Here is a 25,026-nt window from a genome sequence, read left to right as displayed (position 1 = left end):
CAAGTACTTCAAACACAATCAGCGACAAACTTGCTATGCTCCTACAGATTTATGCACACCAATGACTTTCCACAAGGAGTTCTCCATACGGATACAAGTGTGAACACCCAAACTAAGCCATTAACGGATCTCCTCAGTGCTTTGCACTTTAGCTGACAGCTAGCAGCAGTCGGTATGTTGGCGAGGACTGACCAGGGTGCACACTTCAAGCACCAGATGGCCCTCACGCTCTGCAGAACTCACATACAGGGCTTCTCGGGACAAGCAACACCCCCTTCTGGGAATGCTTCCTGGTATCCAAGAACAAGCATCTATTCACACCTGCTGTGGCTGAGTCTAAGCAGCTGAGTACCTCGTTGACACCTAATCAGCACCAGATAGAGGCAGAGAGTTCTTGGGACTGCTTGAAGACTATGTGAGGAAATAGTTCACATCCGAGCAACTGGCTCAGTCTCTTTCCCCTACTACATGCAGCTACACTAGAGAGAAAAAGCTTAAGGGTGCCAACCCAGTATTGACAAGGTTTCAGGTACAACATTTAGCTCTTCACTGGAAATTAAGGCAGTTCCTGGAGCAGGAGAATATGGCGGTTTGGCCTCATGAGCCAATTCCTTTGCTCTATCTCACAGAGATAGACATATCTCACATATCTCAAGAGATAAGGTTAAAAAATCAGAAGCTGGAGAGAGCATACATTTCAAAGATTATTCAGGGAATGGTTCTCCATCCTGGGATTCAACAAGCTTGTGAATCGCTGAGACTATGCTTTTAAAACATTAATGGTTACCCTGTACCTGCAATACCCAAGGGAAAAAAGAATATATTACTTCAGGAACCAACTACTTTGTTCTGCAGCTGATAGCAGATTCCAGCACATCCAGTCTTTGTGTGGAGCCTCTGGGGCTGGTGGTTTGGCTGTGATGTCTAGAGCTAGTTAACATGCCTCAAAGATCTAGTCCAAGACCGGTTGGTAACAGGCTACCTCAAAGGCTGGCACCCAGAAGATTTAGAAAACAGATCAACAATAGGTGGTAAGAACCTTAGCACAAACAATCTGTCACAAGTGTCAGAAGACTTCTTAGAACCCCAAAGGGGTCAGATCTGATAAGCATACTTACAACGCAGCTAACTTACTAGGACAGCAGAGTTTAGCATGAAGTTGATTACTTTCACTATTAAAACACTAAAGAAAGGAGCTGCAACCATGTTTTGTGTAACAGTATTTCCTAATGATCTTGTCTGAACTGTAAGAAAGCTGAACCTTAAACACACCTCGGTGCTGACAGGTTTGAATTCACCCATTCCATTTCCCAAGAGTGGCCCAACCATCAGCATGCCTGTCGCCAGCATCCCTCACCCAGATGGGCAATGTGCAATTGCCACAGAGAGTAAACCAAAAGGAAGCAGACTTCATCCTCACCATGTAAACAACCCTTGGCAAGGCAGGGAGAGGGAACGGGGTCATTGGGACAGGAAAGTCTGCAAAGAGGTGTTGGATAAAACAAAGAATCAGTTTGGGCACAGGGAGCAGAACATGGGATCAGCCACTTCTCAGAGAGCGTGTTACCAGGCTGAGAAATTAAGTTCCTTCCTGTTTATTCTAAACAATTAATTTCTAAAGTCAGGAACCAAGCCTGAGGTCATCTTTCCTATGCAGGACATGGATTATGCATTGTAAAGCTCTGGGGTTCTCTGTGCTTAGTTTTATTTTAATATACATCTCAAGGTCAGCTCATTCCTTGCACTCAAGGTGTTACACAGTCATTTTACCCCTATGGCTATTTTTCAGAGTAAGAATTTGTTGCCTTCACATTTTGAGCTGACTGGTAAAAAGACACCCAAAGGTAATATCTTATGAGCTGAAAAAGCTTTGTTTTACGGATTTTTTTGCTCCAGGTTAAATCTCATCACTAATAACCTGTGTACTTAAAAATCTGTTCATTCCAGAGGCAGGCACAGATCCTAAAGCTCACCACAGAGTACACAGGAAAGAGTAGGCTCCTGATGTCTACTCATTGCTACCAGCACTGAAACCATGGAGTCCAGCTCTAGGCTTCATCAGCTGCAGTCACATTTCTACCTGGAATGACATCTGCAAGTAATGTACTCATGAGAAGGTGGAAACTGCAGTACTGTAAGGCTCAAAGAAGGCAAACACAAACCAACAACCAACCAACCAACCAACCACAACAGTTGGTTCCAGGCCTCCACTTCCTGGAGAAAAGCTATCAAGGAGGATGAAGCAAGATGCAAAGCACTGACACTTCAGGCTGCAACTGCTTCTGGTTCCATTAGATTCAAGAACACAACAGCATAGCAGGGTATAGAATCAGTTATCAAACGTGATTAAATGTGTGTGTGACACTGAAACCTTGATTTCACTAGAAGGCTGCAGAACTAAGGAGTGGAGGCGGAATAAATCAAGAAACTGAGCAGCTCTGAAGATGATTGCTAAGAAATCCTGTTCCACAGGAACTCAGGGGAGCTCGGGAATAATACAGACCTGAGTGCACTCAAGAACTAGGGAGAGACGCAATAAATTCTTGTCTTCTCATAAAACTGACACTACAAATGATACACAAAGCACTGGTTCTATAGTGACTGGCATCGACCCAAAACACGTTCACTGCAAATCTGAAAAACATCTTATGCAAGCTTCTGCCAGGACTAATTGCTACTGTCTAATTGTATGCTTTGATTGCCACATGTTTTCATCTCTTATTGGCATTTTTAAAAGCTGGATGATGGGATATTAAGAGAATTGCTAATCCCATGCCTTTAACCTTCAGAAATCCTTCAAAAGTCAGAGGTGGGAGGAAGCCACAGCTGGTTCTTCAGTTTGGCTCCTCACAGTACACTGAGATGGGATTGCTTCTAGTGATTTTTCTTGCTGTTTTGACTTTCTTCGTGGCAATGGCATTCTACTGTGAACAGCCCAAAGCAAAAATCCCTCATGGATTTAGTCAGCGCCGAAAGCTTTACATTTTTCATTACGTCATGAACTTCGGGCTTGGCCTCGTAAGTAAAAATTGATTCAAGCTGGAGTTTTTAATTTCATTTATGATAAAATGTTAATGGATTAATGAGGGGGGTTCTTTTAGAACCAATGTTTAAATATATTGCAAATATGCAACTGGATTAATTTGGTTATTGTGAGCACCACTGAAGATACCTTCAGCTCAGCTGAGTATAACAGACCCTGCTGCTTGCTATATAGCACCAAAGGCAACAATATGGAAAATAAAATCCTGCAAATTCTGTAATTCCCAGTTTTTCAGTGTGCTTTAGCTTTCTGATCTGGTTGCCCCAATGCTCAATGCAGTGCTGGAAGGCTTAAGCAGCTTTCTGAACTGTGTATGTGGAACTTCTGCTCCATATAACACAGCGCATATCTACAGAATGAGCAACTAAAAGATGTCTGTGATCTCAGTTCTCTTCTACAACTGTATCACTCTACTTCCGAGCCATCTGAAAGACATTGTCTTTTGCTTTTCAATACGTCTACATGACTCTCTTTTTTGAGACAGTACACATATGAAAGCTGTCTTTCTTTGTCATTGCTTTGGGCACATTTTTGATCCTCCCTTGTTTTTCACCTTCTTTCTTTTCAAAACTAAAATGAAATTTCTACTTATCTTACTGTTTCACCAATTATCCTTTCCTGGATTAAGTGTTGCCACTATCATTTTAAAAACACTTCTTCTGTGAAACCTAAATCAAGCTTCTTTTCTTTTGGTTGTTTAAACTGAAAAAACCCCTTCAGTTTCTTTGGCTGGTTCATTACATTTCACCTCAGCTCCACCCTCCGGCATTGTTTCTTCCTTCCCTTTCCTCCTACACTGCTTTTTAAGCTTTGTTTGAAGCAAGCCGGTAAACTCCTAAGAATGTGACTCATTTTGTCTCGAGGCCTCAACATTGCCCCAACACTAAAGCAGCGCAACAAAACAGGGTAGTAACAGAAGTCAAATTACCTTTTCTTACATCTACTGCACAAAGTGTACTTCCTCATTTTCAAAACACTGTATGAAGACTCTTTATCCATCAGTCAAAGTTTTATCTTTGTGTAATTCATTTGTAAAAAGCTAAACTGCAGGATTAATGTAGTTTTAAACTGATCTTATAATTCAGTATCCTTTCTGCTGGCCAGAGAGAGGCCAGCCCTGTATCACATCACCTCAAAGGAGCACAAAGATAAGAATATTTATAAAATAACAGAATCATTGAATCATAGAACAGTTTGGGTTGGAAGAGACCTTAAAGTTCATCTAATTGAACCCCCTGCAATGAGCAGGAACATCTTCAACTAGACCTGGTTGCCTGGAACCGCATCCAGCCTGGCCTGGACTGTCTCTTATGCATGGTTCTACGAAAGTTTCAGTGCAAGTAAAGCCTGAGTCATAAGGCAACTCTTGATATTGATGTTAGGTCAGTTACTTGTGCCTAAATAGCCAAACCCTTTCAAGGAATGACAACCCATGATGTCAAAACTGCAGGGAACATTAAAGTTTACCAGTATATGCAGTCTTCAGCTGGGACAAAAGATGCATGTGAAGTCACTGAAGACAAACCAGTTTGAAGCACTTGTGCTCAAGAACAGATTTTATGAAGAAATTACTGCATTCACCTGTGAGGATCTGCTTCAATAAAACCAGCTGCATTTTAAGGTTAATAGAACTTCTTCATTGAAAAATCTATTAACTCATCCTTTATTTTTTTATTTAATTCCAGCCTATAAGAAGCTACACAATAGCCAGGGGAATTACAACTGATCCTGTCTGGGAAATAGGCTGATTAAATTATGCTACCTACTGTTAATAGTTCTGTAAGCTGCCTGTACCCAGCATTTAGTCAGACAGGCTGGCAAAGTGCAATTCCGTTGAGTTCTGGGCTGTACCTGGTAGGCTTTTGCACCTGTGTGAAAAGCACAAAGGACCCTAACGCCAGGGATTTTTTCCTGCTGATAAAAACTAAGCCAGGATCTCATCACTGAAGAATTAAATCATCTGCAAACCACCATGCTCTCATCTAACACTTCTAACATAACCTAGAAATTACCACCAAAGCTAACCCTATGTTCTGCCACATAGCACGGCTAACAGTTTTGCTAGAGATCTGGGATGTCATTAATGAGCCAAGTTACTGTACTTCTGTGGAAGCAGCCCTCAGGCAGGCTATCCCACAGGCTCAAAAGCCTTGCTTTTGGAGGAGCATGGACACAAGGCAGTTCCAGAATATAAAATCATCCATTCCTCTCCAATCTACTGCTCTTTGAACTTCAAATGTTATTAGGTATTACATTACAATTAAGATCTATCCAAATCGTCTCCCTAACTGGCCACTTCATTGTAAGAACCATCAGGAGACAAAGTCTGAACTAACCACAGAATTGTAAATGCTTCACAATCAATCTCCAGGTAAGAAGGAAATGTGCACTAATTTGTGGTTTCTTTCCCTTTATTAACAGGCAAAAGTTTTGGAAAAACTAGGTATCACCTCAGAGGTGGATTTCCTCAGGGCTGTCATGGATGGAATACCACCATTAAGAGATAAAGAACTTTTTATCAGGGACTTAAGGTTTGAAAAGGTTGAAGTAAGAATTTACCAGCCAAAATCATCAACTACTGGCCAACGAAGAGGAATCCTATATTTTCATGGAGGAGTTGGGCTGTTTGGAAGTATTAGTAAGTAATATAAATATGAGCTATAACTACAAATAGATGTAGTTTCTGATGTGATATTTCTTAGATGACAAGAAGAGTTAGTGGGTGAAGCATTAGATATAATAAAATTAATTTCAGGGCAGCAGAGTAATTTTATTTTCATGCAGTAGGTATGTAAATTTAGAGTTAAATTGTCTTTATGCAGCTAGCATACCTAAAACATTTTTTCTTTGGTCTGTTTTCTTCCTTCTTCTCCTTCCTGCACAGAAGAAAAGTTAAAATCTCATTAGAATTTTATTTTTTATTTTAAAGAACCCGATTTGTGTTGACGTGTGTGCAAGCCTGTGTGTATGTGTGTATACTGCAGTCTGTCTTAATGGCAAAACAAGGAAAAGTACATTTTGGCATTTGATATTTGGGATTAGATAGTGGCTCACACACAAGAAAAATCCTTGTGCTAGATTTAGCAGGGGTTTTGCTTTTGTTTGTGTTTTTTAAACAAATTCTGACTTTCAATACTACTTTAGAAGTGGCAGCGTTCATTCTATTCCTGAACTTCTCAAAGAGGAGAGTGAAGCAACGCACTGGTGTAAATTCCAGGTTTCTTACTGCCAAGAAGATCCTACAGATGTAATATTGTGAGCCATGTCCAGATCAGACCATGCCACAATAAGAGAATCACAATAAGAACAGAGATAAGAATTTCAGAATACTTGCATTCTACTCATTTTTAAAGCAAGCTACAATTCCACCGAAATACTTTGTTTTACAGGGGCCTATGAAAGAACATGCCGCTATTTTGCCCGACAAAGCAATTCGGTGGTGGTGTCTGTTGGGTAAGTGCAGTCAATTCAGACATACAATGTGACAGCCATTCACGCCTCCTTCTAGGCTTGTAAGTCTGTAATGCACAGTTAGAGCAAACTGCAGCTGAAAGCCAACACTGTGTTCAAAGTGTCACTGCTTTTGCTAAAAGCACAGTTGCCCAGAGTACTAAATACTCATCTTAGTAGGTGTTCTGAAGAAATGGTGGGGTACATCCACATGGATATCCGCATTTAACCTGCAATCAACCTGAGATGAACATTCAAAGTCTTTTTCTGATGAGCTATAATGCATTTTTAAAAGAACTGATTTCTAAGTGTTCAGGAAAATTGCTGATGTTTTGGAAATGGATGAAATTCTAGCAATTACTATTTACATCTTAAAATACTCTTATGGATTCTGTTTATAAAGAATTCAGCTTATAGAAAACCACTGAAAAACTTTCAGATTTTCGTTATCAATGTTCTGTGCTCATATTCCCTAATAATTTTTTGGGAAATCTTCACTTGAATTTCTAAGTGGAATTGCTGATAACTGATTCATGCATACATCAGACCAGGTGCCTTGCCACTTAATCCTACAATAACTCAGCACATGACTAGAGTCAGCTAAAACATAAGTGAAGATGTATTCTGTAAAGATAGAAGAGTGGACTAACTCCCCAAACATTAACAATAGTAGTAAATAATCCATTAAAAGCAGTAATTATCATCAATTCCATTGCTGTAATTATTATCTGAGAATACTTCCTGTCTTCAGAAAGAAATATGTGAATGAAGAGATGACTAAGGGGAACAGAGGGTCCCGTATGCCGACAGGACCCAATCTACAGGGAGGTCTGCTGCCTCCCTGGGGCCCGGATATGGGAGATCACCGAGAGACTTTCTGGGTTGATTAGGCCCTCTGATTATTATCCACTGCTGATACTCCAGGCTGGCAGTGACAAGATTGAAAGGAGGAGTGTTAAGGCAATTAAAAGGGACTTTAGGACACTGAGTCAAGTGGTTGATAGGGCAGGATCCCAAGTGATCTTTTCCTCGATCCCTTTGGTGGTAGAAAAATTTAATGAAAGGAACAGGAGAGCCCACATTATTAACAAGTGGCTCAAGGGTTGGTGTCGTCGGCAGAACATTGGGTTCTTTGACCATGGGACAACCTTTATGGCACCTGACCTACTGGACACGGATGGGTTGCATCTCTCTGTTAAGGGTAGAAGAATTTTTGCTCATGAATTGGCAGAACTCATTGAAAGGGCTTTAAACTAGGTTTGAAGGGGGAAAGGGATGGAGCTGGGCTGACTGGAAGCAGGTCCAAGGGTAATCAGCCTGGGTCGGTGGTGAAATCGGTGGACCAGCTGAGGTGCATGTATACTAATGCATGTAGTATGAGGAATAAACAAGAAGAGCTGGAAGCCATGGTGCAACAATATAGCTATGATGTAGTCGCCATCACAGAAATGTGGTGGGACGAGTCAAATAGCTGGAACATCGTATTGGATGGCTACAAGCTCTTCAGAAGAGATAGAAAATGGAGAAGGGGTGGAGGGGTGGCCCTTTATATTAGGGAGGTCTTAGATGTTATAGGTATTGAAATTAATGATGATGAAGTTGAATGTTTATGGGTAAGAATCAAGGGGAAGGCCGGTAAGGCTGATATCCTATTGGGGGTCTGTTATCGTCCACCCAACCAGAAAGAAGAAGTGGACAACTTGTCTTATAAGCAACTGGAGAATGTTTCTGGATCTTCAGCCCTTGTTCTTGTAGGCGACTTCAACCTACCAGATATATGTTGGGAATTTCATACAGCTCAAAAAAGGCAGTCCAGAAAGTTTTTAGAGTGTGTGGAGGATAACTTTCTGTCACAGCTGGTGAGCGAGACTACCAGGGGAGGGTATATGTTAGACCTGTTGTTCACTAACAGAGATGGACTGGTGGGTGAGGTGGAGGTTGGAGGTTGCCTGGGGCACAGTGATCATGAAATTGTAGAATTCTCAATACTCAGGGAAATCAGGAGGAACATCAATAAGACCTATACCTTGGACTCCCGGAGGGCAGATTTTGGCCTGTTTAAGAGACTCATTCGGGGAGTTCTTTGGGAAACTGCCCTTGAAAACAAAGGAGTTCAGGAAAGATGGGTGTGCCTCAAAAGAGAGATCTTGAGGGCGCAGGAAAAGTCTGTTCCTGTGTGCCGAAAGATGAGCCGACGAGGCAAGCGTCCAGTCTGGATGGGTACTGAGGTTATGAAGGAACCTAGAAATAAAAAGAAGGTGTATCATCTTTGGAAGGAGGGTAGGGTTTCTCAGGGAGTGTTTAAGGAGGCTGCTGGGGCATGTAGAAAGAAAATTAGGGAGGCCAAAGCTCAGTTTGAACTTAAATTGGCAACTTCCGTAAAGAATAATAAAAAAAGTTTTTATAAATATATCAATGGTAAAAGGAAGGGTAAGACTGATCTTTGCTACTTATTGGATGAGGCAGGAAACTTAGTAACTAAAGATGAGGAGAAAGCAGAAGTGCTTAATGCCTTTTTTGCCTCAGTTTTCAGTAGGAAGACACCTTGCCCTCAAGATAACTGTACTTTGGGGTTGGTAGGTGGTGTTAGGGAGCAGAATGGTCCTCTTGTTATTCAAGAAGAGGAAGTTAGAGAATTGTTGAGGCACCTGAACATTTACAAATCAATGGGACCAGATGGGATCCATCCCAGGGTGATGAGGGAGATGGCGGATGAGCTTGCAAAGCCGCTCTCCGTGGCTCACTGGCGAGGTTCCAGATGACTGGAAGCTGGCCAATGTGACGCCCATCTATAAAAAGGGTAGGAGGGAGGATCCTGGTAATTACAGGCCAGTTAGTCTGACCTCAGTGCCGGGAAAGTTAATGGAAAAGTTCATACTGAGTGCTATTAAGCAGCACTTAAGAAATGGCCAGGGTATTAGACCCAGCCAGCATGGGTTTATGAAGGGTAGGTTATGCTTGACCAACCTGATTTCCTTTTATGATCAGGTGACCCACCTGGTGGATGTGGGAAGGGCTGTGGATGTTGTCTATTTGGATTTCAGCAAGGCTTTTGATACTGTACCCCATAACATACTCCTGGAAAAGCTAGCAGCTCACGGCTTGGACAGGAGCACTCTTTGCTGGGTCAGTAACTGGCTGGATGGCCGGGCCCAGAGGGTGATGGTGAACAGTGTTGCATCCAGCTGGCAACCAGTCACCAGTGGTGTCCCTCAGGGGTCTGTGCTGGCACCGGTGTTGTTCAAAATTTTTATTGATGACATGGATGAGGGTATTGAGTCCTTCATCAGTAAGTTTGCAGATGACACTAAGCTGGGAGCTTGTGTCTATCTTTTGGAAGGAAGGAGGGCTCTGCAGAGAGACCTGGATAGGTTGGATAGATGGGCAGAATCCAATAAGATGAAATGTAATAAGTCTAAGTGCCGAGTCCTACATTTTGGCCATAAAAACCCTTTGCAATGTTACAAGTTGGGGACAGTGTGGCTGGATAGTGTCCAGGCAGAAAGGCATCTGGGGGTATTGGTGGATGGCCAGCTGAGTATGAGCCGGCAGTGTTCCCTGGTGGCCAAGAAGGCCAATGGCATCCTAGCCTGCATTAGGAATGGTGTGGCCAGCAGAAACAGGGAGGTTATTCTTCCCCTGTACTCAGCACTGGTGAGGCCGCACCTTGAGTACTGTGTCCAGTTCTGGGCTCCTCAGTTTAAGAAGGATGTGGAAATGATTGAGCGCGTCCAAAGGAGGGCAACAAGGCTGGTGAGGGGCTTGGACCACAAGCCCTACGAGGAGCGATTGAGAGAGTTGGAGTTGTTTAGCCTGGAGAAAAGGAGACTCAGAGGTGACCTTATCACTCTCTACAGCTTCCTGAAAGGAGGTTGTAGACAGGTGGGGGTTGGTCTCTTTCACCAGGCAGCAACTGACAGAACGAGAGGACACAGTCTCAAACTGCACCAAGGAAGGTACAGGTTGGATATTAGGAAGAAATTTTTCACAGAAAGAATAATAAAATATTGGAACGGTCTGCCCACGGTGGTGGTGGAGTCGCTGTCCCTGGATGTGTTTAAAAAGGGATTGGATGTGGCACTTGGTGACATGGTTTAGTCGAGGTGTAGGGCATGGGTTGGACTCGACGATCTTGAAGGTCCCTTCCAACATGGTAATTCTGCTTCTAAGGGACATTCACTAGATATGACCATGTTTGAACACTCTCACCCCTGTTTAGGTATCGCTTAGCTCCTGAGCATCCATATCCAACACAGTTTGAGGATTGCCTTGCTGCCACCATCCACTTCATGAGGACTGCACAAGACTACGGAGTAGACCCTTCTCGCATTATTATCTGTGGTGATAGTAGTGGAGGTACAATCACTGCTGCTGTGGCCCAAGCACTGGTGAACAGACAAGATCTCCCAAAGCTGAGAGCGCAAATCCTAATATATCCCTTTCTCCAGGGTTTGGACTTTGATTTGCCTTCTTATCAGCAGAATGAGCGGATGCCCATTTTGTTAAAGGAACGAACCCTTTCTCTTGGTTTGAAGTATCTTAATATAGAATTGTCTGTCACAGAACCAGCATTTAAAGCATTTAAAGGCAATCATGTTCCAGAAGATTTGCTACTGAAGTATCGGAAATGGGTGAGTTCTGACATCATCCCTCCTGAGTTTAAAAGAAGAGGCTACACACCGCGTACAACATATTCATTCTCAGATGAAATCTATGCACTGGTCAAACCTATTTTTGACACTGTTTTTTCACCACTGCTAGCTGAAGACAGTGTTATTGCTCAGCTTCCTGAGGCTTTCATTTTGACCTGTGAATATGATGTGCTTAGAGATGATGGACTGCTCTACAAGAAACGATTAGAGGATCATGGTATAAAAGTGACCTGGTGCCATTTGCAAGAGGGATTCCATGGCACAGTATTATTAGCTCTTTATGGTGCGCTTTTGGCATTCCAATCTGGAAATAAAGGCCTGGAAAATATAGTACATTTTCTAAGATTGATGTAAAATTCCATTTCTTGCTTTCCTTTCCTGGTTCAAAAGATTGAATCTTTTATTGCTTGCAAAGACTTTTAAAAAACATCCTCAATTTTCCTTTTCTTAAATCATCATAATGAATTTCTGCATTGCATCTGTCCTCTTTTTACCCAATAAATTGATTTGTTGATGGCTTTTGCTTCATTTTCTCTTACAAGAAACAAAATCAGGTGAACTTACCTTTCCTTCCTCTACCACGTCTTCAGTTTTCTCCTGTACCCGTAAAAGGTCTGCCCCCATGGCAAGTGTTTTGCAATGCAGTTTGCTTCAACAGATTTCTGGTAATATTAAAGCACAAACTGTGATCTGAGGAGAACCTGGGGCAGGTAACAGGGCATGAATCTACAGGTTAAGTGTGTAATGAGCATGGTCAATGATTTACAGGTGAAAGCTGATGAAAGCTGAATTTGAGGCAAGCTTAAAGAGAACTGAATGCAGCAGAACAGATTTGAGCATAGACATAACAGAAAGAAGTGGAGGGAAAGGGAAAGAGGTCAGGAAAAGGGAACTGGCCTGAAACTACAGATGTGATGAAAAGTATTGTTTAAGGAACATGACATCCATTAGAAGAATCATGCATACACCTTATATATATAGATGGGAATACACAGTAATATCAGTTTCTAAAGAATTCATATTAACTGGAGGCCTGCACTGTCTGAAGCAGGAAGCACTTTCTTATAAAGTGCTGTCGTGACTTAAGCCCAGCCAGTAGCTCAGAACCACGCAGCCACTTGCTCACTCCCCCGCTTTTTCCTCCCCTGTTCCCGGAGGGCTGGGGAGGAGAACTGAAGGAAGGTAACTCCCACAGACTGGGATAAGAGCAGCCCAGTAAGTAAGGTATAACACAAACCACTACTGCTACCACCAATAACAATAATGATAAGGGAAATAACAAGGGAAGAGAATATAAAACCAAAAAGGGAAAAGGAAAAGAAAACAATAAACATGAGTGACGTACAATACAATTGCTCAGCACCTGCTGACCAATACCCAGCCCAATCCAAGCAGCAATGTGGGCCTTCCAGGTAACTCCCTCCAGTTTCTATAGTTTACCAGTGCTGCTCTCATACTAAAGTTGAAAACACAGCACTGCACCAGCTACTAAGAAGGAGAAAAATAACTGTTACAGCTAAATTCAGGAAAAGTGCCATGGCAGAGAAAGGAGAATGAAGCAGAAAGAACCGCCCACAAACAAACACCACACAAAAAAGCAAAGTTCACATTGATCTTAAACTTTTTACAAGATGAGAGAAATGATTAAGTAAAACAATACAAATAAAATGGCATAATAAATGTCTGAGGCTTTTGTCTTGGAAATGAAAGCAAGTTTTGCCAAGAAATATCCTCTGTTTTACTGTAATCTTTTAACCTGCATTATAATGATTGATGTCATTAGACACTAATGCCTTGAAGTCTTCAGGGAGTTATACTTGGAGGCAAGATGCATTTCCATGCAGAAATGGTAGCAGGGTGAGGAAGCAATCTTACAGTCAAAACTTCTAACTATCTTTGCTTAAATTAATACCTGGAACACTATGAATTAGTTTTGTTCTTGTCAGGGAAATTTCTAGCTCTGGCATTTAGAAGTAAGAATCTTTTTACTGATATTATTGTATGTGTTTTCTGCCCACCACTCGCTTATTAAGCTAAAATCAAAAGCAAAGCATGCTGCAGACAATCATGTAAGGTAAGTGTTCAGACAGAAGAAGACACCCTACAAACAAATAAGGATGCTCTGCAATGCTTGGCAAAGCTGTGTTAGTTACATTCAGTGTATGAGAAAATAAAGCCTGCCAGAACAGTATCAGTGACATTTAGTTACACTTATTCAGTATAGGCAGGAAAAAGAAGTTTTACAGGGCTCTTCCATGTGGCTTTTCTGTATGAATACAACCTGAATCAGCAAAAAGCCCCCCAAAAGTCTTCTACAGTATTTTCCTCATTTCTAGGCAAACATACCAGTTAACATTGATTTCTGAATGCTACCTGATTTTCATATGGGCAACCTATGCCATCCATGAATGCCGAGATTTACTCACTCCATTGACATCAGGGGCAGTTTGTCCATAAAGCGATACAACATTACATTCCTAACACTAAAATACAAATGTCATCAGACTAAGAGGAAGGCTTAAAACTGATAAATCTCTCAGGGGTATTAAACCCCCCAAAAAGACATGCTGAAGATACTACAGATCTTTCTCTTTTAAACGTTATCAAGGAGTCTTTGCCTACGAAGAACTCAGGAAAATACAATCTTAAGAAGTATGCTTCCTTAAATGGGGCAGTGTCCTGGGTTAAGCAGTAGCAGTCATTTTTCTCCTTCTTAGTAGCTGATGCAGTGCTGTGTTTCTGACTTTCAGCCTCGAAACAACGCTGATAACACCGATATTTTTAGTTGTTGCTAAGTAATGATTACTCTGATTAAGGACTTTCTGAGTCTCGTTCTCTGCCAGGGAGGAGGAGAAGTCGGGAGGAAGCAGGGACAGGACACCTGACCCAAACTAACCAAAGAGGTATTCCATACCACAGCACGTCATGGCCACTATATAAACTGGCGGCAGTTACTCGGAAGGGCTAGATCACTGCTTCGATCGGGCTGGGTATCAGTCAGCGGGTGGTGAGCGGTTGTATTCTCTCCCTTTGTTATTTCCCTTATCATTATTGTTATTGGTGGTAGCAGCAGTGGTTTGTGTTATACCTTAGTTACTGGACTGCTCTTATCTCAAGCCGTGGCAGGTACATTCTTTCGATTCTCCTCCCCATCCCTCTGGGAGCAGGGGGAGGGAGAAGGGAGGGAGTGAGCAAGTGGCTGCATGCTTCTGAGTTACCGACTGGGCTTAAACCACAACAGGCAGTTACTTCCCATCTTGACAGAAACAGGTAGTTCTTTCCAAAAGGGAAGGTGAGTATGCCAGAGGCAATAATTTACTCTAGAGTTTTCATCCTGAGAAAAGAGACAGACCATGCCAGACCATCCAGGCAGTAACAGGGTGTGGACAAAGCCGGTTAATAAAAGCTGGTGCTATTATTAACCCCAAATAATGTGGACACAAGCTGTTTCTTATCTGGTCTCTATGCTTTGGCACAAAGGCAGTGTGACACAAATAATAGGATTCAGGAGCAGATCAGAACACTGTCAAGACCCAAACCCTAGTGAAATGCTGGAAAGTTGGGTACAGCTGGGAGGTCTTAACACTATTTGAGCAGCTATGTGTTACAGAAGATGTTAAATTAAAGGAAAGCAAATTGCTGTGCACCATCGCCATCACCAGATGTCAGTGCACAGCTGAGTTTTTAATGCCAGCAGAATAACCTGGCAAACTTCTCTTTGTTTAAGGCATCGAATCTGAGTGCCCAAAATACATTACAGCAGGTCGATCTCTGGTTTAGACCAGTAAATATTTTTATATACTAAATATTTTTACTGAACCTGTTGTTATGCCTTCATAGACTAAAGCTGTATGTTTAATAGAACACACAATAATTTTAAAGTTAGATTACCTGTTCCACACCAATCATGTTACAATTGTTTATTACAGAAGTCTACAACTTCAGTTATCTTCTGCTTTGCTATCTTTACATCACTTCTTTGTACCACTCTAGTTAAAAGTCAATATACAACAGCAAGTTGTATATTTTTATTTTTTGAAAAAGCAGGCAATCAGAAAACATTCCAAATTTAGTAACTGTATTATTTATAAATAATATTATTTATTTAAAATCATTTAACATTATTCTCTGCCTACGATGCCCATTCTCTATACCACTCCTGAAATAAACAGACATAATCCTGCAAACTATGGCTGCTTTTAATCCTGTCGATCTGCCTTCTCTGACTGTCAATTTCCTCAGTGATTCACTGTGTTTGCTGACACTGTCATGACCATGAAGAAACTGCTAACCCATATATTTGGTGTAATGAGTCTCAGACAAATCTGGCCACAGCAAATTAAGGTCAGTTGCAGTTTTTATATTCACATTCAAACTACTTATCACTTAATAAGAATACACTTTGGTGTGGTGACCTGTCATGAAATCCCAGGCGGATGTTCCAGAGCAGCTAATCTGGAGTCCATTTGTATGGAGCAGAGTTTACCCATTCTTAGGAACAGAACTGCACAGCTACCAAGACACATCCAGATGTTTAACCTAAGAGTCATTTGGAAGAGGTACACTTCAAAAACTAACTTAGAAAGGAAAGGTTAAAATAATGATTCATGGCAGACTAAACAGAAGACGACTTTTAGTCATGAGTAAGAGCAAAATGCATAGGGAGTAGCTACTAATTTGGGTGGGGAGATGGAGATAACTAATAGGGAGGAAACCAAAAGGTAAGTAGGAGGCAGGCTAAATGGAGAAGGAAATAGATGAAGCAAATACCTAGTACCTTTAAAAACCAGTATCATAGAGCACATACTAAGCTGTAGCTGTCACCGTAAAGGGCATACTAAATCCATTTCACAGATCAGGAGACCAAAGCTTACAGGTCTGAAGAGGTCTGAGATGGTTTCAGCCGTTTGTTTACATAAATACAAGAAAGGAAACGTGAACTGGAGGACAGTGACTTTCTTACATGGTCCACTTGGTAAAACCAAGTTAGTTAAGTTGCACTATGGAGTCTAATTGTGCTACTAAATTACCTAGATAAATAGTAGCACATGACATTCAGATAAGTCATTAGCTCCAACTGCCCTGGCACTTTTGCCTTGATTAGTGTTTGGTTTGAAACCTGCCCACTTCTGCTGATAAACAGTTTATGTGACCTTGATGAGTTTTACATTCTCAGTGTGCAAAGAGGTCTGATGCCACAGCTACATAAGCCTTCAAAACCTGACAAGCTAAGCCTAGGAAAAACCAGCAAATATTTCTTTGAATATGTACTGTTATAATACTTTGCCTTCCCATCATTACTATAACCATTACAAATAGGCTGAAAAATTAAGAATGGATTTTAGAGGTGACTAACATCTTGCATAAAGAGAGGCTTGCTGATGAGAAAATGGGAAGAATTGACTCAGTTATTCTCATTCTGGACTCACCAACTGATACATTAAATAAATCGGTTTCCAGCAACACTAAATTCAGTGAATAAAGTATCAGGTTTGTGAGCTATGAGCTGCCTGTTTGATAAGAATAAAGAACCATATGTATGTCCATAGGGTACCTTACTATGCTAAATGCCAAGCTGTGTTCATTTTCTCCAGTTTAGTGCAATCTCTTCAACTTTTCTCAGCTAATGCAAGGCTGTTCTTACCTATGGACAGGCAAAGACTCTGTGGAAGCTGGGGTTTTGCAATCAGCTTGCTGAAAGAATAGAATGGATGTAGCAAAACACATCAGCAAACACCTACAGTTTAAAGAACTACTACTAGTAGCTTTGTATCTGGGATGGATATCTATCTACTGCCAGAAAGAGAAGCCTTTCTGTTTGCAAAGACATGAGGTACTCACTTTATGGAATGGACTGAAGGGAGATAAAACATTTTTTTCTGACAATTTAACATGTTAAAACCAATTAAAAAAGCCCACCAAAAGCCCTACTGACTGTTAGAAATGTGCCAGTCTGACAGTAATCATAGGCATCTCTACCCCTCTATCAGTAGGAACAGCCTGACTAGGCTGGAAAGATTTGAAGCATCTCAGAATAAGCATCAGTACAAAAGTGACATGCAGCCACAGGAGTATAGGAGTCGCAGGAGCATTTTGGAACATAAGGCACTGAGGATCATAAAACAGTTGTGCATATGAGCACCCCAGAAGGACTGAGCAGCTCTAAGACCACGAGATTTGCTTGATTATGGAAAAACATGGAAACTGGACAGTGAAGAAGGACTGAGAAGCTGATTTAGAAGACAGAATATGCTCTGATTAGGCATACTCAGAGTATGGTCTAAGAGTAAAATATTAGGATATTAAGAGATTGAAACTAAAACATGAAGAAAATATTCTGAAACATTACTTAACCAACATTGCTTTAACTACAGAAGGGCTATAATGCACAACAGAAAGATTTTTGTTCAGATTGACACAATGGTACAACAGATACTTCCTGAAGGCAACTGCAGGAGCATGACATCAAAAAGCAAATAAAAAACCCCACAAACTGTCCCCTTCTCAATCTATTTTTAAAATAAAAAAGGCAGTCAAGAACTACTCCTTACACTCTATCAGATCCATCACAGTTTCAAAACAGAGGTGGCATCTCTCAGGTGTTTTGGTTTTGATTAATGGTGTTTAATTATTGACTCACTGAATACTGTGAAGGTTCCTGCCAGATAAGCCAGAGCTTATCCAGCTCCAGCAGATACACATGTCCTCTGTGGCATGAGGCTTTCATAATCTGAACTGCTCTATTCCAAACATCAGGTATTTCATTAAATTGTTGTTGGTTGTTCTTAAGAGTGTCATTTACTGCCACTGCAATAAGAAGTGCCTCTGTGAGTTTACTTTTCTTGATCACAGATTCTTTTGGAAACATGGAATTTTCCTTCTCCAAGGATTCAAATATAGAAATCATTTTCAATGCTGAAATACAATATTCAGAGCTGCTCCATGTGGCAATTCATTTCAGGATATTTTGATTGATGGCACAGACATCAGAAATAAGCTTTTAGTAAGAACTGTGTTGTTCTGCTGTTTGGAAACCCAAATACTCAATCAAAACCCCATGGGCTATGTTCTATCATCACACTACACGGAGATTATTTACAGAACTCCTAATTAAAAACATCAGCAGATGATCCTGCTGTGCCGCAGGAAGAGCCCTACGATTAGATGCTGATAAGCTGAGGCCAGAATGAGGAAAGACAGGTCAGGAAAAAGTCTTGGGAGCTGTAAAATTAAAATTGTGTGGAAAATGAAATTCCAGTGAGAAGAACATAAGCCATAAAAATTATTTCACCACGAACTGCCATCAACTTCAATCAGCCTTCACTAATACACATGTATTCATCATGCTTCTACATTGAGCTACAAAGAATTGCAATCAATATCAAATTCTGAGAGTTTAATTGGTGAGAAGCTTTTACCAGAAACAGAGTCTCCAAACACACCACTCTGTATCTGAAGAGACCTTAGTGGACATTAAGACACACATTCATGCTTTAATTCTGGTTTAAATGAGTACCTGTGCTCAGTGTATAACCTGTGATGTATGTGCTACATTATGTTAGCTGCACAAGATGTTTATGCACAGATATTGCTCTTCACACTGGAGAAGGAGTACAAGTAAAATCAGTGATAGACAGTGCAAGTCTTAATGTACAGTATAAAACAAAGTTTATTAAAAAAATATTATTTTTATTGAATATTTTTCTTCCCAGAGAAGTACACACCTTGATGACAAATGCAAGTAGCCCCACATCACCACAGTTCAAAACTACAACAGGAACGTCCATCCATAATGAACCCACAACGAACGAAACATAGACCATCTTCAAATAAGGACTCCTCTGAATAATCATTTCTCATTGCTAGTGAAGAGCTCATGGTACAAGTCAATTCCATATACTCAGAACTCCACCTTTTGTAAAGTGTAAACTGTCCCCCTGCCCTTTTTTTAAGTATAATGACTTGTTGCCAGTAATATCATTAGCAAAAGAAGGGTGGAGAAAAATAGGATGTTGCAACATTAATAAACTTTTCATTTCTGCTTATGAAGTGAGTGCTTAGTCTCCTGTGAAGACACGTCAGAATCGCTTGAAAACAAGGCTTAAGGCAGTACAGGGTTTTCTTAGCATCCACATCTACTGAAGTGAAATGGCATCTGTTTATGTGACTTTAGCAACAATAGGGATGGTTTTAATCTCTCCTGTTGTAGTACCAGCATTGTTTATCTGGGGGGTACTTTATGATCTTTTCAGCTCAGAACTGCCACTCGGAATTGACCAACCTCTAAAGCTGCGGTTTTATCATTCAGTGATGATTACAACCATGGTCTTGGTAAGTGAACTTTCTTAAAACTGAGGATTTTGCTTTTATTTTGATAGGATAGTTTGGAGCTGGAAGATAATGGCTTAAGAGAGAAAAGAAGAAGCAATTCACCCCCTGAAACCTGTAAACATAGTTGTATGAACCACATTATATTATCTCATAAAATTGATATGACTAAAAAGCTTAGATTTTTCAGTGCATCTGTCAAACTGCAGCCACTTTACATTGGAAAACCATTTCACATGAAAATTAAAACCCCTCAACTATATGTATACTGTACCTAGTGAACTGCATGTACATATAATGATGCTATCAGAAGCCAACACTGCTCCTCTTTTTCCGAGTTCTTTCTTTTCAACAGGGAAAGATTTTGCAGAAGCTGGGAATCTGCAGTGACTTAAGCTTAATGCGAATTGTGCTTGATGGAATACCACCACGGACAGATTCAACACTTCTTGTCAAAGACCTCCAAGTAGATGAGGTACCATTGAGGATTTATCAGCCCAAATGGCCACCTACTGGCAAAAGAAGAGGAATACTGTATTTTCATGGAGGTGCTGGCACATTTGGAAGCATTAGTAAGAAAAGAGCAAGTTTTATTTTTAAAATCAAATCCAAACCTTTACATTTTTACCTTCAGAGGCTGTCAATATCTCACCTGCTCTTCCTACTGACAACAGCCTTTGCAATCTCACTACTAACTGCCTAACAGAATTAATAGCCTAGTGCACAGTTAAGGGGACTCACATTTCTACTTCGTTTGGGCCACAGGCTAAGTTGATGAAAGCAGATCTGAGGCTTCTAAATCCAGAACTGTGCTCCAGAACCCCCTGGGTCAGCTGTCAGCTAACAGCAGAGGGACTCCGTTACTCCTCCTGCTGACTTTGAGAAAGATTCAGTTTGCTGGCACAGAGAAAGAGAGACCATTGAAACAAAGCTCATAGGTCACTGAGTGGGAAGCTGAGTTCACAGGATGTTCTTGTAACTTAACTAATGACTAGCTGAACAGAGCTGCTTCTCTGTTCTCCATCTTTGCCAGAAATGCAACTTAAAATCCGTTTAGGCTGATACACAAATGAACCTATTTACTTTCAGGAATTATTTCATCATGAAAATGGCAATACTGTTGCTAAAAAAGTACATTCTGGCTTAATTCTCTGGAGCAATGCTTTGGTTACTTCCCAAGGACAAACTTTTAGGTTTCGATCTCAACTGGACTAAAGCATTTTTTCTAAGTCTGGATAGGGCCTCAAAGTGTGGAATTTAAATACACTTCTGTGCTCAGCACTCATCTTTTGTATAGAAACACTATGAAACTGTTTCTCAACTTGCAGTCTATGCATCAAAGGAAAGTCTAAAAGGTGTAACATTGTCCAAGAAACAATTTAAAGAATACATTAAAAAATAATGTGTAAATATATTCCCATTCAACAAACAAGGAATCAAAATCATGGAAAATACAAATAATAAATAAGCATCAAAAATAGAACCAATCTGGGGAAGACCGACCCTTGTGGTAACACTGCACAGAATACTTTAGTTCTTTTTCAGACAGGAAGACAACCCTTTGATTGCCTCAGTTGCTACTCTCAGCCTCCTCCTATCTATTCTGGATCTCCTCCTGAGCAGTCAAATCAGTGTGTGCTTTGTCTGGAAGCCGAAGTACCTAACATGGAAATGTAGACTTCATTCCAGGGGTCAGACAGGGAAGTTTGTGGGGTTTGAATCCTTTACTGTTTCATACAGTAAGTCTCCACTGCACTCCAGGCAGACTCCAGTTATCTGCAAATGAGTTTGAGAGTCTACCAAGTTTTGCTTAGCATCATGCAGAAATAATAATGTAAATTCGAGGAACTGGGGTTCCATTCTGCACTGTGCAGAATGCACAAGCTACCCTTGTTTTACTGCAGAGCATGTTAGTCTGGGTGGAGTATTAGGCTGGCACTACCTGTGATGCTTCTAGTTCTAAAGCTATTTTGGGTGGCGGTGAGGACTCAAGATGAGCCGCTGTGATCTAAGTGAAAGGTGAATTCCTTTCAGTGGCAGAAAAAAACCCACATCATAGTTGTAGCTGCCACAGTGTGGTGGCATAATTGTTGTTGTTCACATGTCATTAAGATAATACCCACACTAATACGCTGATTGTAGAATGTGACCTTTCACCTGAATTCACACTGGTACTTGGCAACAGCAGAGCAACTAACATCGGGCCTTCTTCCCTGTGAGGGTGCTGAGCTGCTGGCACAGGGTGCCCAGAGAAGCTGTGGCTGCCCCATCCCTGGCAGTGCTCAAGGCCAGGTTGGATGCGGCTTGGAGCAATCTGCTCAAGTGGAAGGTGTCCCTGCCCACGGCAGGGGGTTGGGACTGGATGAGATTTAAGGTCTCTTCCAACCCAAACTGTTCTGGAATTCTATGATTTTATGTCAAGCTTTTTAAAGGACTTGGGGAATCTATATCCTAGTAAGCCTGAAGTCTGCAACTAGCAAATTAGCAAAAGCTACAATGAAGAGCAAAATCAGTGGACAGGTAAATATGACTTACTCCTTAAAATCCATACAAATGGAAGTCATGCTTCACAAATCAATTTAAGCTTTTTTAAATGAGTCAGCAAATACAGCAATAAAGGAGACTGAGTTGATAAAACCTACTCTGATTTCCAAAAGAGCCTCTTAAAGAGGCTATACACTCATGACACAAGAGGGAAGGTCTTTCATTTAGATAAAAGCTGATTAAAAGAGAGAAAAAAAGATGAGTTCTGTAACCTTATCTAGGTGTTCCTGCTCTGGCAGGGGGATTGGACTAGATGATCTTTTGAGGTCCTTTCCAATCTCTAACATACTGTGATACTGTGATACTGTGATAGATTCCTAGGAGATTCCCATAAGGAGATCTGTGCTGGGGTCAGTGCTAATCAGTGTAGTCAGAAAAAGAAAAGATGCTGAAAGCTGATACAATGTCATCTGGGGTAGTAAATGGATGGCTGAAAACCTGCAGAGTGTCTTCATGATAGCGAAGGATTAGACAATAAAATGACAGCTGAAATGGTGTGTAGAGAAGTCACACATGACCATAGCATCCTACCTTTATAAATAAACCAATGGGCTCTAAGCAGACTTCTCCCTTGCAGGAAGATGATCTTGGGATTATGGTAGAAAATTGCCTGAAAATGTTGAATTAGTGCCCAGCAGCAGTCAGAAAGCAGATAAAATGCAAGGAATTGTTATTAGGAAAGGACAAAACTGGGAGCTTCTTTATACCACTGTAATAAATCCATTGTGCATGTAAATACAGAATACTGCTTATAGTTCTGGTTCCCATACCTCAAACAAGATGCAGCAGTATCAAAAGATAAAAGTGTTGCTGTACAGAGAATGAGTAGACTATGATCCTTCAGGCTCAGACAGATAAAGATGGTCTACAAACTGTGAGACGGAAGAGAAGTTAAACAGGCAATAATTATCACCATTTCGTACAGCACAGAAGTGAATGTCATCAAACAGAAGTAGTGAAATCCAGGCACAAAGTGAGCCAATAGAAATGGTTCTTTACACCTTTGTAAGCAAGCTAGGGAATTCTTCACTGCACAAACTTGTTAATGTTAAAATCATGGCTTCAGGAACTGGTTCGACTAATTCAGGGAAGAAACATTAACCAAGGGCATTTAATATGAAGACACAGTTTCTGTCTCAGAAAAAGTGCCCTGAGCCTCAGCTTCTTGCATGCTTCTTATTACTTACAGATGCTTACCCTCAGGTTATGCTTCTCCTTAGACAGCAACATCTGAGATGTGATACCATCCTAGATAGACATCTGTTTGTCCCAGTATGACCATTCTTACATGCTTATATTATGCCCTAACAGCCACCAATCAATAACCAGAAAATACATTAACAGGTAAAGACCACAGAAGAAATTACTCAATTACTCATGGGTCTCACGTTGCAGTGCCTTCCACAAAGCAGTTCAATGATCTAAATTTCCATTTCAAAAGGATATTTGATTTTTAACTTATCATTTCTGATTAACTTTCTCCTTAGGAGCCTGTGAAAGAATATGCTGCTATATAGCCAAAAAATGCAACTCAGTGGTTGTGTCTGTGGGGTAAGTGCTACTTTTAAATCAAAGTATAAATACTTTATAAATAACACAGTGTACAGCCGAAACCTATCTGAAACCTCTGCTGAAAACATTTACTACGGTAAACTGTACTCCCTAATTTTTCACTTTATCCTTTCATTTCACTGAGAAATGTGCTTATAGGACCAGTATTCTAAAATAGCTGTAATACCATTAGTTTGTCTTTCCAGTCTACACTGGTTAAAATTAAAACTAAATTGCATTTTTATACTTACTTTGACAATAACCACGGTATCTTTGACATTCCAGTTATCGTTTGGCTCCTGAACACCCATACCCAGGGCAGTATTTCGATTGTCTCAATGCCACCTTGTATTTTATGAGGAATTTAGAAGAGTATCATGTGGATCCTGCTCTCATCATTCTTAGCGGTGACAGTTGTGGAGCCAATTTTGCTACAGTTATTTGCCAAATACTGCTGAATAAAAGAGATCTCCCAAAAGTACGTGCTCAGGTTTTACTTTATCCAGGACTGCAGGGCCTGGATTTTCACTTGCCTTCCTACCAGCAGAATGCTTCAGTGCCCCTGTTGTTTCGGAAGTTAGTTGTCTACTTCTGCTTTCGCTATCTTAATAAAGAGCCATCAGTTTTGGAAGACGTTCTCCAAAACCACCATGTTCCTGAGAGTATGAAACAGAAGTATAAGAAATGGGTAAGTGCTGACATTATTCCTGACAAATTCAAGATGAGAGACTACGTACCTCAGAAACCCACCTCATATAAACCTGAAGTCCATGAAGCAATCAAAGAAATTTTAGCAATAACATTTTCCCCACTCTTAGCTGAAGATTCCATTATTCGCCAGCTCCCGGAAAGCTACATCTTGACCTGTGAGTTTGATGTGCTCAGGGATGATGGGCTGTTATACAAGAAGCGCTTAGAGGACAATGGTGTTCAAGTAACCTGGTGTCATTCTGAGAGTGGTTTTCATGGAATTTTGTCGTTTTTTGGCTATGGGATTTTTTCCTTTTTAACTGGGAAAAAGATAATGGATAGTACTGTGAATTTTATAAACAGCTTATAGAAGTGTTTGTCAGAACAAAGATGCAAATCTTACTTTATCTTTGGTGAATTTACACTTGGCAAGAATGTAAACACTTTTGATACTGGATTTTGACTGCATTTTCCACTTTTCTGATTTCTGCTTCTGTAGCAGCTCTCAAACAAACGTAAAGATTATTTAAAGCATCATCATTCCAGAAACCATGATTAGAAAACCCCGCCATTAAGATCAAGATGCAGAAGTAGGCACCTGGCACATACTGTTTCACTTCAACTCTAGCAATTGTAGTGTCTTTGCATGCCTGGCACGCCTTCAAGACAAGCAGCAAGAACACCTCTTCCTGACGAATGCTGAAGACAACAACCAGGGTCTACTCTGGCTCTTGTGAACGACAGAAGATGTTCAGGGTATCAGATGGA

The 25,026-nt window shown here is 40.8% G+C and overlaps 2 protein-coding genes across 2 annotated transcripts in view; both read left to right on the top strand.

The window, feature by feature from the left end:
- Positions 1-2,913: 2,913 nt before the first annotated feature.
- LOC308227982 (arylacetamide deacetylase-like 4) overlaps positions 2,914-25,026 on the top strand; it is a gene marked incomplete at both ends in the record, with an annotated part of 28,595 nt that continues 6,482 nt past the window's right edge. Inside the window, 4 exons of the mRNA XM_080631003.1 lie at positions 2,914-3,018; positions 5,465-5,681; positions 6,433-6,496; positions 10,713-11,409. Coding sequence (XP_080487129.1) covers positions 2,914-3,018; positions 5,465-5,681; positions 6,433-6,496; positions 10,713-11,409 — 1,083 coding nt within the window. The remainder of the gene's footprint in view (positions 3,019-5,464; positions 5,682-6,432; positions 6,497-10,712; positions 11,410-25,026) is intronic.
- Positions 19,294-24,628, top strand: LOC308228083 (arylacetamide deacetylase-like 4; the record flags this gene model as incomplete). The annotated part of the gene is made up of 4 exons (XM_080631189.1): positions 19,294-19,476; positions 19,829-20,045; positions 23,505-23,568; positions 23,854-24,628. 4 exons carry the CDS (start codon positions 19,294-19,296, stop codon positions 24,626-24,628), a joined length of 1,239 nt encoding a protein of 412 aa, XP_080487315.1.

This window comes from Psittacula echo (genome assembly GCF_963264785.1).
Source record: "Psittacula echo genome assembly, chromosome: 17".
NCBI classification, from domain to species: Eukaryota; Metazoa; Chordata; class Aves; order Psittaciformes; family Psittacidae; genus Psittacula; species Psittacula echo.
Note: the sequence above shows the minus strand (reverse complement) of the source record. Positions and strands in the feature narration are given on the sequence as shown.